We start from the raw sequence: 14,342 nt of genomic DNA on the forward strand, positions 1-14,342 counted from the left end.
GATAAACTTTAGGGAAAATCTGTCACGCCAACTTGCAGAAATTGCCGTCGATTCAATTTTGCCATCTCAGCTTTCAGTAGCTCCAACCACTTCCTCATCGTTTTACGTCACCCACATTCCTCGGATAGAGCAAGTATCAAGAAATTGCTGGCTTTGCTACAACAAATTCAAAAAAGAAAATAAAACAAAGATTGCATGCATGGCTCCTGAGTGCCAAGGTAGAAGATTTTGTTTAGTTGGCAATCGAAACTGTTTTCAGTCTTGGCATTCTAGCGAAGGAGATGAGTTTCGCAGTTAGACCTACACAGGGCTTCTGTCTTCTACTGTCAGTCCCTCTCATCCTTCCTCAACCCCTGTGTTTGTGTATATGTTCTTTGTTTCTCTTTCTCTTCACAGGTCAAAGTTCAGTGTTCATTGGAAGGAGGTAATTTGAGGTAATTATCCATTGTGCATTGTCTGTTAAATATGTTGTAGTGAATTTTTGGCAAAATGGCTTAGATGAGATTTGATATCCTGTTGCCTCAAAACTGTTTACTGAATTGTTCAATGATTATCCTGAACAAATAATTGCTTTTTCTTGTATTGTTGAATTGGATTATTTGAAAGTTTGTTTTATGGAGTGATGTTCTTCAGTAGTGCTGAACTATATTGTATTGTTGTTTTGAAATTATTTATAGAATGAGAAGTGTATATAATTCTAATAAAAATCTTTAATTTTTTTGAACTATACACTGTTGTTAGAGTGCTTATTTTGTCAAATACATTTTATCTGCTGTCTTATTTCAAAAACATGAATGTTGACAATTTAGTAATAATTAAGATAAAAGTACACTTTCATTGGTTTATAGTGTATGCTGACATTGGTAAAAAGTGAGGTGAAAAAGGAGCTACACGAACATTCTAAATTGCTAAATGACACCTTCTGCTAAATTGATCATAACTTTTGAATAGAAGATGATAGATTCAAAATTATTATCTTGACAAATGGCTCACAAAATTGCAAACATTTCATATGTTCTATATTGTTATCTATATTGCACAGAAATTTGTTAAAAATGTAAGTATTTATGAATTAAATAAAAAACGAGAGATTTTTTTAGGTTGATTTTGAAGGTTTTTTTGTAAACATTTATTATATTACACTTGAAAAACATTGTGTTTCATAGAATTTTAAAGAACTGATTCTCCTGGTTATAATGGTGTGTGTATATGCAGGTTTTTTTTTCATAAAAGTACACTTTCATTGGTTTATAGTGTATGCTGACATTGGTAAAAAGTGAGGTGAAAAAGGAGCTACACGAACATTCTAAATTGCTAAATGACACCTTCTGCTAAATTGATCATAACTTTTGAATAGAAGATGATAGATTTAAAATTATTTTCTTGACAAATGGCTCACAAAATTGCAAACATTTCATATGTTCTATATTGTTATCTATATTGCACAGAAATGTGTTAAAAATGTAAGTATTTATGAATTAAATAAAAAACGAGAGATTTTTTTAGGTTGATTTTGAAGGTTTTTTGTAAACATTTATTATATTACACTTGAAAAACATTGTGTTTCATAGAATTTTAAAGAACTGATTCTCCTGGTTATAATGGTGTGTGTATATGCAGGTTTTTTTTTCATAAAAGTACACTTTCATTGGTTTATAGTGTATGCTGACATTGGTAAAAAGTGAGGTGAAAAAGGAGCTACACGAACATTCTAAATTGCTAAATGACACCTTCTGCTAAATTGATCATAACTTTTGAATAGAAGATGATAGATTCAAAATTATTATCTTGACAAATGGCTCACAAAATTGCAAACATTTCATATACTCTATATTTTTCTCTAAATTGCACAGAAATGTGTTAAAAATGTAAGTATTTATGTATGAAATAAAAATTGAGAGGTTTTTTAGGTTGATTTTGAAGGATTTTTGTATAGATTTGGTTATATTACACTTAAATAACCATACTGAGTTTTATATCATTTTAAAGAACTGATTCTTCTGGTTATAATGGTATGTATATGTAGTCTATGCTACGTACGGTATTTACACAATAAGGTTTTTTCTATGACCATGTTACATAGTGTCCGAAAATGGAATGTTCCACTCAGGCATGAAAGGGTTTTAAGGCTTGTTGAGATGAAAAAATCTTGGAGAAACATTTTCTCATTAAATCTTGAAGTTGGTGCTGAAGAAAAAAAAAATGATATGTTTAATTGTATATATGTAAAAGTAATTGTATACATGTAAAAGAGTGCAAACTGCAGCTGAATTAATTATCCTGTAATTATGCTAGACGTTTATATTACATTAATCATAATGATAAATGACGTATGAAAGGATAATCTACTCTGGTCAGACACAACAAATAGAACTCTTTGGTTGGCACATTCAGTTTGGAGGGAGAAGGATGGCACATATCCATAAAACAGCACACCTACAAAGAAGTATGAAGCTGAAAGCATTAGGATATAAGGCTGCTTTTCTGTAAACGCTACAAGAGCACAAAATCTGGGAACATACCAGAACTTACTACAGAAATAATCGTAATATTACGAAAATAACTCGAGACGTGATTCTAAAATAAAATGATAATGCCCGAATCTCCGGACATAAATTATTTTGGAAATTTAACAGTTTTTTAAACTGTGAGTACATCAGAAATACCACAATTGTGAAATGGAACGGGCCAAATCCAACCTGTAATGCTGTAGAACAGTGGTGCCCAACCACTGGGCCACAGGCCGGGTCATTTATTACCGGGCCGCACAGAAAGAATAAATAATTAGAGATCGCTACAAAGGCAATGACAACACTGGGGCCAGTGATAGCTCAGTGGTTAAGGTACTGGACTAGTAAACAGAAGGTTGCCGGTTCAAGCCCCGCCACCACCAAGTTGCCACTGTTGGGTCCTTGAGCAAGGCCCTTAACACTCAATTGCTCATTGTGTAAGTCGCTTTGGATAAAAGCGTCTGCTAAATGCTGAAAATGTAAAATGTAAAACACTGGGTCCATTTCTAACATCCTATCTTTGTGAAGCGGGATTTTCTGCAGTGGTGAAAGTTACGGATTAGACCGAACATAAGGAACAAACTTCAGGTGTTATTGCCTCCTATCACCCCTAGGTGGGGGTGTCCATTATTGGTGAGTAGTATTGTTATGCACTTTGTGTTTTTATTATGCCCGCTGGCCCGTGAAATTATATCTTATATGAAACCGGTATATGGTGCAAAAAAGGTTTGGGACCGCTGCTATAAAAAGCAAATGATGTCTTAGTGTAGACATTCCAACTTTAACTACTAACAACGGCACTGGAAAAAAGTACTAATGAGTTTAGTCTGTTTAATGTTTCTTAAGTCAAACACTCCACTCACCTCCAGGTTACTGATGTGAGACATGAACTCGGTAAAGTCCACCTCAAACACCTCTCTTCTTTGAGCCAGTATGTCGTACTCCTTCTTTTTTATGTTGATGTAGATGTTCTGAAACTTTGCAGCTAGAGCCTCGAGCCCTTCGATTCTTGACTGGCCGAGGGCCGAGAACGATTTTATCACTGTGATCATCTGAGTTATCTAAAAACACAAAACACTTCAGGGATTCAGGGATGGACCAGGACGGCTCTGCTCGGTGTCGTGGTCATGTGAAAATGGCTGGTCACCTTCTCGAGCCTCTTGCAGAAATCGTCAAACTTGCGGAAGATGTACATCTCCGACACCTCGAATGATTTCCCGGGCTGCGTCTCGAGCCTCTGCTTCTTCGTACTTTGGAAGCATGACCGATACTCCTCAAACAGGCAGATACACTCCTGTTGCAAAAAGATAACAGACGATTCGTTTAACTGGATATAAAACGAGGAGAGCCGAATAAACAAACCACACCCTACCTGCATCTTCTTAATGAGATCGTGTGTGTCCTGATCCCAAATGCTTGAGGTGCCATTATTAGTAAGGTAAGCTCTGCAGGCGGTCACCATCTGATTAGTAACCTGTAATGATGTATACACAGTATTTCGGATTCTCTGTATGATCAAATGAAACCACCAGGTAACTAAAACAATCCAATCAAATATACAAGTATGCACGTACTTTAATAAAAAGTGTAGACATTCGTTCAGACGTGTTGTAATATCTTGACACATCATGTATCATGCAAATGGTGGTGATGAGAGTCCGGATACTTTTAGTCATGGTGACCTAAAAATAATATAAACACAGAAGTGATACAAACCTAATAAACGGTGATAGTATTAGGGAAGAGCGATTTAGCCAAAAGTATGTGGACACACAGCATGCGCTAGAGGGAGAAGTACATATTGAAAAGAAACAACGTTCCTCCAGGACCAGGGTGCAACACAGAACAAAAAGGCCTACAATAAATACAAAAGACATTTCTAATCTAAAAAAACAATATATAGAGGCAAGAGTAGTGTTGGCCTGTACATGGTACTGAGAAGATGATGAGTGAGGTGAAAAACAAGTACATCCCATACCAAAACCATGGGTGCAAGTATAGTGTTCCCACCCAAACTGAGGCTGTCACAGCCTACTCAATTCTGGGAAGGCTTTCCACAACATCTTAAAATATCTATAGGAATTTGTGCTCCTGATTTCTTCCTAGCATGTTCAGTAGTGCTAAGGTCAGGGCTTTATGCGAGCCACTTCAGTCCCCTCAGCAAACTCATTAAACCATGTCTGTATTAACCAGGTTATGTGCATGGGGTGCAGTCAAACTGGGGCACCCTCAAACTCCAAGAGAACGATCCACCTCAGAACATACAGAAGTTAAAGGAGTAGCTGATAATGTCCTGCTATAAGATACCACAGGACTCTTTCAGATGTCTGAGCAGGTCAGAGCTGTTTAGGCAGCACATATGGCGGGTAGTCCTAATGTTTTGGCTCATGGGTGTGCATATAGGTCATATACTTAGGAGCACAAAGATTAAATTCTTATTTTCTTTTATTCACTTACCCTAGTGAGCCACTAATTCTGAGCACGTTGGAGTAAAGTACACTTACTGGATCAGAGTTATAAAGAGGCCGACATATTTTCTCCAGGCTGGAGAGATATTTTACGTTGTCCTTAGCCTCGTTCGCACAGTCAGTTATTCTGTTATCTAGCTCCCGCCATAGCTGAAGAACAAAACCATTTTATTAGAGCCACAATAAACTGTGGTGTACGATATCATGCCTATCTCTGTACGTCATTATACATCACCATTAAAAAACAGATATTTTTTATGATGTCTTGTACCTTTATGGTCTTTGATCGGTTTATATGAAGGACGTTCACCACAGTTTTACATTCTGAGCCTTTGATGTGTTCTATGATGGAGCTGAACTTTGCAGACATCCTTTTCCAGTGTTCGAGTTCTGTCAAAGGCCCCAACGCATCATCTTCTCTACGAATCTGATTCCTTTCTGTCAGCACCTACAACCCAAAAGGTCTCACACGGTCACCTTTAAATCTGCACGACAGGATGTAGTGGCAGTACAAAGACCATAGATTTGTGGCAAGGCAGTGTGTCAGACGTGCTAAAATAACTTAATAAATAACATGTATGGTACATTAGTATGGTACATTAATATTACCCAAAGCTGTAGGGAATATCTCTAGTTTCTAAGCTGCTTATTTGCAAGGGGTGCTGGAGCCTATCCCAGCTCTCAATGGGCGCAAGGCACACAGAAACACCCTGGACGGGGCTATTGTACCTCTAGCTATAGTATACATCTTCATGTTCCTGTTCTGTCATGTTTGCTGTGATTTTGATAGCTGTTTTTAATTAAATGAAGCTTAAACACCTTGTTGATAAGAAACCATGTGACGTGATTTAAATTTTAACAGGTCATTTATGGTAAATTGAAAGCTAATGTGACTGAAACACTTTAAAAAGTCGTACATGTGCTGTAAGGGCAAATTTACACAGGTAACATGACTGTACTGTTGTTATGTGAAGGCGCGCACCTGTTCGATCTGCTTGTGCCACCCCATTAAAATCTCCTCGAGTCTGCGCACCATGTCCGCGTCTTCAGCCGCCGCTTTTATATTCTCAAAGGTCACAAGTCTGGAGAAGTCGATCTCTGAGGCTTTTGTTAGTTTAACGGTACCCTCGATGCTCAGCTGCATCTCTGCAGAATGAATCATACATGACCAGCTTAAACACGGGGGGGTCTAAACACAATCTAGTCGTATCCGATTCCTCGACTGTAACTACTCCCACGCTGAAGCACAGACTATCAAGCGCTTCCTCTGACACATGTGCAGTCACTGACCGCTTCTTTTTTCCTGCCAGGAACAGCATATCACAGAGAGGCACATCAAAAAGAACCCGACTCATGCAGATGAAGCGTTTGGCTACTGCACACGTGTCAGAGGGGGCGTGTGTTAGATACTGCCCTCCTCAAACAGGGTCAGGTCTGCAGCAGTGGAGGGGCGATATAATCGAGAGAACTGGATATGACTAGGTTGGGAGAAAAAGGGAAAATGCATAAAAACAATAAAAAAAGAAACCTAGAAATAACCTCAGTTAATTTACATTATCTAAACATAAATTACACCAGTCAGGATTCTATTTGCCTTTTAATTCTTTATCAGAACCAGCCTACATACCACTGTTTATAACCTTTTTAGAATTACAGAAGATATAAAAACACATATTTTTAAAACATACTCTTACCATCCAGAAAGTGCGTGAAGTGAAACAGGTCATCTCTAAAGTTCTGCTTGATTTTCTCTCCATGTTTAGACTGGTTTAAAGCCCCCCAGTTCTCAGTTGTACAAACTGCTGGTATGTACACATTTGATAACAAATCTCTTATTCCTTTCAGCATCCCCTCTGTGGCGCTGAGCATGGATAGATAAATCTCCTACAATAAAAACAGACCAGGCATCTCTGAAATGAGCACAGCTCACTGCAGAAATAATAACAATGTGCTAACTAAGTGCAGTTTGTCACCTTGTGGATGTTCGCTGGGTTGAGTGCAACATCCGCGTTGGTTCTCAGAAAAAACAAACAAAGTCCTTCAAAGCATGTGTCGGACATATCGGCCAGGAACAGTCGCATCATTTTGGTTCCCTTCGACACGCCAGGAAAAGTGCGACCACATTCTACAGCATTTAATATGAACAGGATGAGAAAAGAGAGTGTTCAGTAGCAGAAATTACCTTTGTGTAATATTATAGTGAATGTCCTTAATTGGCCAAATCCTGTTTAAATAATAATAATATGCTTCCTTAACAAATATTGAATCAATACATAACAGCAACACCCTGTCAATAATAAAACATAAATGTATGTAAATAAATGAATTAATACACAATGTTTAAGAGACGTAGGGAGCAGAACATACATGCTGTTTATTACTGTGCATGACACGACTATGCTGTTGTTATAACAATATAGCTGATTTGTGGATATTCTTTAATTTGTTCTGTTAATACAGATAAAAAGCAACATAAAGACGTTCAGCTCTTCATGTCCTCACCTACTCCTGGAACCTCTGATTCCTGGTACGCAAATGAAATAACTTCTGACCCTCCTTTGGCAAAGAAATCATCAAACGGTGCTAACTATCAAAAAAAGACAGAAAGGCCTGGTTATGTGGTGCATTTTAAATGCAAAATAAGTGAAAGAAACTGAGTTATGCATCACTGTTTGGCTAAGCAATACATTTAATTGTAGTTTGTTTCCGTTATTTTGTCCACCTCTGTTGCTTTCACTGTATAAATTAGGGCTGGGCGATTTTCACGATTAATTCGGTTAATTCGCATGAACGTTTTCAATCGCGATTGTTTACATACTTTATATTTTAATGAAAATACCAACATGTCACGAAGCAGAAACTGAGCAGACGCTCGCGGAATATAAATCAGGGAAAGTTTCATATAAAAACAGGGTACAAAACCAGTTGGAGTCCAAAACCAGCGAAAACCAAAACAGTAAACGGAAGATAACAAGGATTATACACGCTAACGGTTAGATTCAGAAATAAGGAGCGCAAACACGATCGGCAAAACGAGACACAAACAGAAGAGTTTCATTAAGATTCACTGAATCAAACACCGCTGAACTGAATCAAAATACGGAGCCGATGAGCGCGATCAGGATTGGCTGGAAAGTAACGAGTTACATTTACTCGCGTTACTGTAATTGAGTCGGTCTTTTTGTGTACTTGTACTTTTTAAAGTAGATTTTACAGCCTGTCATTTTACTTTTACTTAAGTTCAGTTCAGTTCATTTTATTTATATAGCACTATTGCAGACAATAATGTCTGCCCAAAGTGCTTCACAAAAAGTACAAATTTACATGTACACACATACATATACACACATACATATACACACATACACAAACACAACGACATAACCCATCAATCTCAACTATTATCATAGGCCATAGCATAAAAATAAGCTTTTAATTTAGTTTTAAAACAGGTCAATGATGATGCAGCCCTAATCTCTAGCGGCAAACTGTTCCACAATCTTGGGGCCGCAATTAAAAAGGCCCGATCTCCTTTTTGCTTTGATCTGGATCGTGGAACAAAAAGAAGTAGCTGAGATGACGACCTTAAGGCTCGCGCAGCCTCGTAGCCTTAAGTAAGTTTTGTACTAAGAATTGTAATTCACTACATTTTAAATCACATCCGTTACTGAGTAAAGAAATCGCGTCTGGGAAACTGCTGCAGTGAATTCTGCGATAGGGAGTCGGATCTTTTGTCTCGGTTCCTTTTAAAGAGCCGTATGTATGTAATGACTCCCAAATGCGCGAATCGGTTCCTTTATTTTGGCTTAAAGGGCCGTTCAATGGAATCGAATCATTCTACGACACATAATAGTGGTTAACACAGTTTGAAGGTTTTATGGGACTAAAATGACACATTACACATCCTTACATGTTTAAAATGTTGTATCCACCCCCCAAATCACAAGAGGACAAAATCAAAGCTGAGTTGAGTGATCGCTTGATGCCCCCCCCCCCCAGTGTAGATACTGATACAGACTCACTCAGTGGTGGAAACAGCACAGTACAGGCTCGTACGAGTTCCTTTTAAGAAACCTGTAAAGGACTTTTTGTAGTTTTTTTTCCTAATGTAAGGAGGTTCTGCTGAACATCATTTAAAATTAAAGTTGTTTGTGAGCTATTCTTAGATATAGATAGATAAGGATATAGATCATTTAGATCTATTTTGTTTTAATTATTGTGATATCGTTATTGTTATAAAGTTTGAGTCCCTTAAAAGGATTATTATAGGTGGTGCTGTTACTATTTTTGCACTTCTGCAGCCTTTAATTACAATGCAAAAAAAGAAATTTGAGTCTTATTTTAATTGCATTATACAAGAACAAAAAAAAATCTAAATCATAATCGACAATCGGGTATAATTTTAAAATAATCGAGATTTTTTTTTTTGCAAAATCGCCCAGCCCTATAAATCTGCTGTAAAACTTACTGATGGGGCATCAAGAATAAAATCTTCTACCGCTGAAACTTCCAGGCCAAGCCCAACAGCCAGGACTTCAAACATGTACTGGTGTGCTGGCGTCAGACTAGCCTTCCTCACCTCCCTCTCCTGTCTGAATCTGGCCTACAGGTTAACAAAGTCCTGCTGGTCAGCTTCACGTCTACAGAACAGGTCTTTCATTATGGTTTAATGTAAATTCATCTCACCTGTTTCTCCATTGTGGATTTGTGAATGGCCAGCATGCTCAAAGCAGACTGGTGATACCTGCCTGGCCTTCGCTTTACAGACTCTGATGGGTTCGTGTCCCCCATTTCTGCCTGCGAAGCTCCACTCATGTCTATCAAAAGCACAAGTGCATTAAATCCATATAAATTTATGTGATATTTAAAGCTGCCATATAAAATGAATCAGTCACATCACTTCCTGTAACAGGACAAACACTGATGTGACATGAACTTTAAAGGATCGTCAGTGTTTTTTAATAGACAATAAGAGTTTTTGTTTTGTACTACTGTATTTATGTGTCACCACAATGGATCTGGATGCTCTTCCTGAGGCGACCCTCCCTACTTAATAGTACACAGACAAATGCCCAACCTCCCCAATTTAGAATGTGTGTGTACTGTACAGTTTAGATTAGCCATTCCACCATCTGCATGTTTTGGATGGTGCTATCAAACCACAGTACACAGTAGAAAACCATGTGGACTTGGGGAGAACGTGCAAAATTTCTCATAGTCAGCAGCCGGAGGGGCGATTCGAATCCAGACCCTCGGAGTTCATGTTGCTAGGCCACATCTACTCGATCTGCTGCGCACCCGTGCACTGTAGTTAGTTACATAACAGATTTGTCGATACCCAGGTCCTTTTTGTGTGCAGTTTGCATGTTCTCCCCATGTCCATGTGGGTTTCCTCCGGGAACACTGGTTTCCTCCCACAGTACAAAGACGTGCCAAGTTAACTGGAGAAACAAAATTGTCCTTGTGTAACGAGTCAATACCGTTTCTGTCACTCCCCTTGTTGGAGCGCGTAAGCGCGTGCTAAGCCCTACCGCGGCCACGCCCCCTCCCCTTGGCGCTAAGCCCTACCGCGGCCACGCCCCCTCCCCTTGATAGAGCGCGGAGCAAACGCGTGTGACAAGCGCTGCTTCTGCCACGCCCCCCCTCCCCTTGTTGGAGCGCGTGCTAAGCCCTGCCGCGGCCACGCCCCCTCCCCTTGGTGCTAAGCCCTACCGCGGCCACGCCCCCTCCCCTTGATAGAGCGCGGAGCAAACGCGTGTGACAAGCGCTGCTTCTGCCACGCCCCCCCTCCCCTTCTGGGAGCGCGTGCTAAGCCCTGCCGCGGCCACGCCCCCTCCCCTTGGTGCTAAGCCCTACCGCGGCCACGCCCCCTCCCCTTGATAGAGCGCGGAGCAAACGCGTGTGACGAGCGCTGCTTCTGCCACGCCCCCCCTCCCCTTGTTGGAGCGCGAAAGCGCGTGCTAAGCCCTACCGCGGCCACGCCCCCTCCCCTTGATAGAGCGCGGAGCAAACGCCCCCCTTCCCCTCAGTGAGCCACGGCTCAATCGCGGATGCCTGGAACATCTTCCGTCAGTCCCGTGTGCCACCGGCTCATAGTATTAATCTCGTAGTGCCACGCCCCCCCCGGTCGGCCGCTCGCAAAACCCCTGATGAATGTAACCAGAGTGTGTTAAAATCCTAATAAATAAATAGATTTAAATTCGTTCTGAAGGAATCAGTAAGTAAAAGAATCGATTCAGTAGGACCTGCACCGAGAATTCATAGAGGAATCGATTCATTTACACATTGACTAAAACGAACCGACTCACCAAAAAGAATAATTTGTAAATCATTTGAAACCGTTAACCGGTATAAAACGGGTTCATTGCAAAATCATGAAATGAAAATAAATACCGAACGGTCTAAGTAATAATTTATCTAAATGAATATTAAACAGGACTTACTAACTAGCTCAGAGCCAGGGTCGATTCAGTAGTAACTGTCATTAACGTTAGCTTACCTTTTAACGGACTTACCTTAACTTTACCTTTCAAAATAACGTTTTAAAAATGAATTTCCCTCGAATTTTTGGCTAATATTTCAGTTTCATTTCGATTTCAAATATAAAAGTTATAAATGTTTGGATAGAAAATTACCGATAAGAGAAGAACCGTCTGGTAGAAAACCGTTATTTCGAGTCTCGTGAGAAGAAAGGGCGCGAAGGAATGGTCGCGTCCCAAACCGCACACTGCTGTACTAACTAGTGTGTAAAAACACCATAGATACCATGTTATTGTGCACTCGTTAGGCATCCTATATATTAAACCTGTATGAGATAACGCAGCCAGGAATCCGCATATGTTTGGTATAAAACCAGAATGCACTTACAAAATCATTAAAACGATTATGATAGGTCGCTCATTAATAATAACCTGGACACATATGCAGAAATGTAAAGATTGATAAATTAACATAACAGAAATAAAAGTTACATTCTTTTCTTAATTCTGTGTAAGGCATGACTGGAATACACACTAAAATGCGAAACTTTATTAGTCATTTATACATATTCATATGTACAGTACAATTAAATTCTTTCTTCGCGCATCCCAGCTTGTTTGTGCAGGGTCAGCCAGTGTACGGCCCCCCTGAAGCTTGCTCAAGGGCCCAACAGTGGCTGCATGGCCGAGCTGGGATTCAAACTTTCAACCTTTCGGTTGATAGCCAAGAGCTCTACCCACCAGGCTACCACTGTCCCCACTGTCACTGACCCTAGGCAGAGTGCCAATCCATCACAAGGCTACACACTTTTATATTCACTCGTTCACACACCTAGGGCCACGTTAGGGCAGCCAATCCACCTAGTAACATGTTTTGGGAAAGTGGGAGAAAGCCTGAGTGTCCAGAGGGAACTGTCCCCTATGCATAGTACATCTGGCTTTTTTTTTTTACCAGGCTTAAACATGTGGTCTAAATCAATCATCAATTTCCTTCCAACTTCTAAAACCAATGTGCAGGGAAAACTTTTTTTTTGACCTTTTAAGGCATATATACAGGCATTTTTTTATGCCAAAAAAGCTTGGTTACATTCTATATCAATGGGCGCTCTTTCCCCTGCCTAAAAGAGAAAAATTATAGCAGTATGTTTAAATATGACTTCTTACTTCTTGGTATTTAGGTTGTAAATAGGGTAGTGTCAGTAAACCCAACACATTTTGACAACCTTTTCCTGCTTTACCTGCTTTAACTTTGTGTTGCAACACCAGTACAAGGATATGGCACTGACACGTGCACCTTCCAATGGGTAGGATGTTTGGCATACCCCAGCCCTCAGACATAGCCAATAGTGGCTGTATAGATGCCAGACTGGCTGATAGCACCACAGGGATTTTAACCCCATATTTCAGCAGTTGCGGGATGGTGTGATTTACCACCGTGCCAACAGAGCGTCCGACTTTAAAATATTAAGACAAGATAAGACTTTATTGATCCTCCTAGGAAAATTAAGTTGTTATAGCAGTACAAGACAAGGGTGGCAAAGAATAGAAAGAAACAACAACTAAGAAGAAACATTAAAAATGAAATAAATAAATGAATAAAATACAGATTTAAGAGCTGACAGACAAAATACACACATGGTGTGTGGTTATTTACACTAGGTTGAATTTTTTCTATTTTTAATTGCAACAAAATTGACCTTTATCTGTTTTTAGAGTTATCTGTTCTGGTTAAAGTGAAAAAAAAAAAAAACGACTTCAATATTATCTCAGGTCAAGGTTTTGAGATACAAAGTCCATGTGTTAACTGATGCCCCTACGTGGTGGGTAGAAGAGTCTATCTAGAATGCATACTACTATACTAACAGTGTGTAAGCAGAATAAACTAGTGTGCGTGTATGAGCGGTGAGAAGAGTACTATCGAGTACGGTAGTATTCTAAATATCCCGCCTCCTAATCCGTGATTGGAGGACTGGCAGAGGATATGATTGGCTCATACCACGCGGAAGAAAGTGATATTTGCACAAGGGCGGGTTCGTCTGAATACGGGTAGGGTGAAGATTGTGGAAACACCTGTTTTCAGGCAAGACCGTGTAGTTCAGTATGAGTGTAAAGCTGATCCAGCACTCTGAATCCTGAGCTTTGCTGGGACTGTGAGCACTGTGAGTATATAACACATGATTTCTCATTATTTAAATATAAATGTATATGTGTTTTGTGTTTAATATATAATACAGGTTTGCTCGGGTTTTCCTGCATCATCAGTTTGAATGAGCACAGCTAGGCAGGTCAGACCTGATCAGATTCTTGCTGCTTGTGTCTTTCATTGCAGGAACTTTTGCTCTAAAATGTTTAGTTTTTATTGTTTAAATAAGATGTCAAAGCAGCAAGAAACACCACAAGGATGGAAGCTTGAATTTAAAGTGACTTAATCAGGGGTTGTCATTCGTTTCCATGTCAAGGTCCAACTTATCACTACAACAAAACGAACAAAACATTTGAAATGGTGGCATATAAGTAATAATAACAGCTCTCAAAATACTTTATTTATTTTCTTTTCACTAAGCAAATCATCTTGGTCAGGGTTGAGGTGGATTTACAGCACTCATAACCACCGGGCTCATGCGGAAGGTGGATTGCTGCAGGTATGAGAGTGTAAAGTGTGTGTTTGTTCAGTACAGTGTTGGTCAGTCAATTTTCACCACATATATCCACATTTGGACAAATTAATGTTTAAAGACAGCCAAAGGATGCTTTTAACCCATAATTTCTTAAACATTAATGTGAATAAGGTGGACGGTCCAAACCCCACGTTAATGAGTGCAGCACCATTGTGATTGATCAGCGTTCTTCTCTCTCCTGAAGGTCTCGTTTTACTTTAGAGCCAC

At 39.5% G+C, this 14,342-nt stretch overlaps 1 protein-coding gene across 1 annotated transcript; it reads right to left on the reverse strand.

Annotated features, from left to right (window-relative positions):
- Positions 1-1,949: 1,949 nt before the first annotated feature.
- LOC134320290 (dynein axonemal heavy chain 8-like) lies at positions 1,950-11,660 on the reverse strand. Its single transcript, XM_063001631.1, has 14 exons — positions 11,614-11,660; positions 9,665-9,795; positions 9,447-9,581; positions 7,481-7,565; positions 6,952-7,103; positions 6,673-6,862; positions 5,961-6,124; positions 5,250-5,426; positions 5,015-5,128; positions 4,085-4,192; positions 3,883-3,984; positions 3,658-3,804; positions 3,374-3,571; positions 1,950-2,187 (listed from the first exon to the last, which is right to left on the reverse strand). The coding sequence occupies exons 2-14, from the start codon at positions 9,791-9,793 to the stop codon at positions 2,107-2,109; spliced, it is 1,782 nt and encodes a 593-aa protein (XP_062857701.1). The 5' UTR covers positions 9,794-9,795; positions 11,614-11,660; the 3' UTR covers positions 1,950-2,106.
- Positions 11,661-14,342: the final 2,682 nt, after the last annotated feature.

This window comes from Trichomycterus rosablanca, chromosome 9 (assembly GCF_030014385.1).
Source record: "Trichomycterus rosablanca isolate fTriRos1 chromosome 9, fTriRos1.hap1, whole genome shotgun sequence".
Lineage (NCBI taxonomy): Eukaryota > Metazoa > Chordata > Actinopteri > Siluriformes > Trichomycteridae > Trichomycterus > Trichomycterus rosablanca.

Excerpts from the sequence above, each read along its gene's own strand:
- LOC134320290 (XM_063001631.1), bottom strand. The coding sequence starts at position 9,793 with ATGAGTGGAGCTTCGCAGGCAGAAATGGGGGACACGAACCCATCAGAG. Across the intron at positions 4,193-5,014 it reads CTCTTTATAACTCTGATCCA|GTCACCATGACTAAAAGTAT; the intron begins GTAAGTGTACTT and ends TATTATTTTTAG. Across the intron at positions 3,805-3,882 it reads ATCTCATTAAGAAGATGCAG|GAGTGTATCTGCCTGTTTGA; the intron begins GTAGGGTGTGGT and ends TTTTTGCAACAG.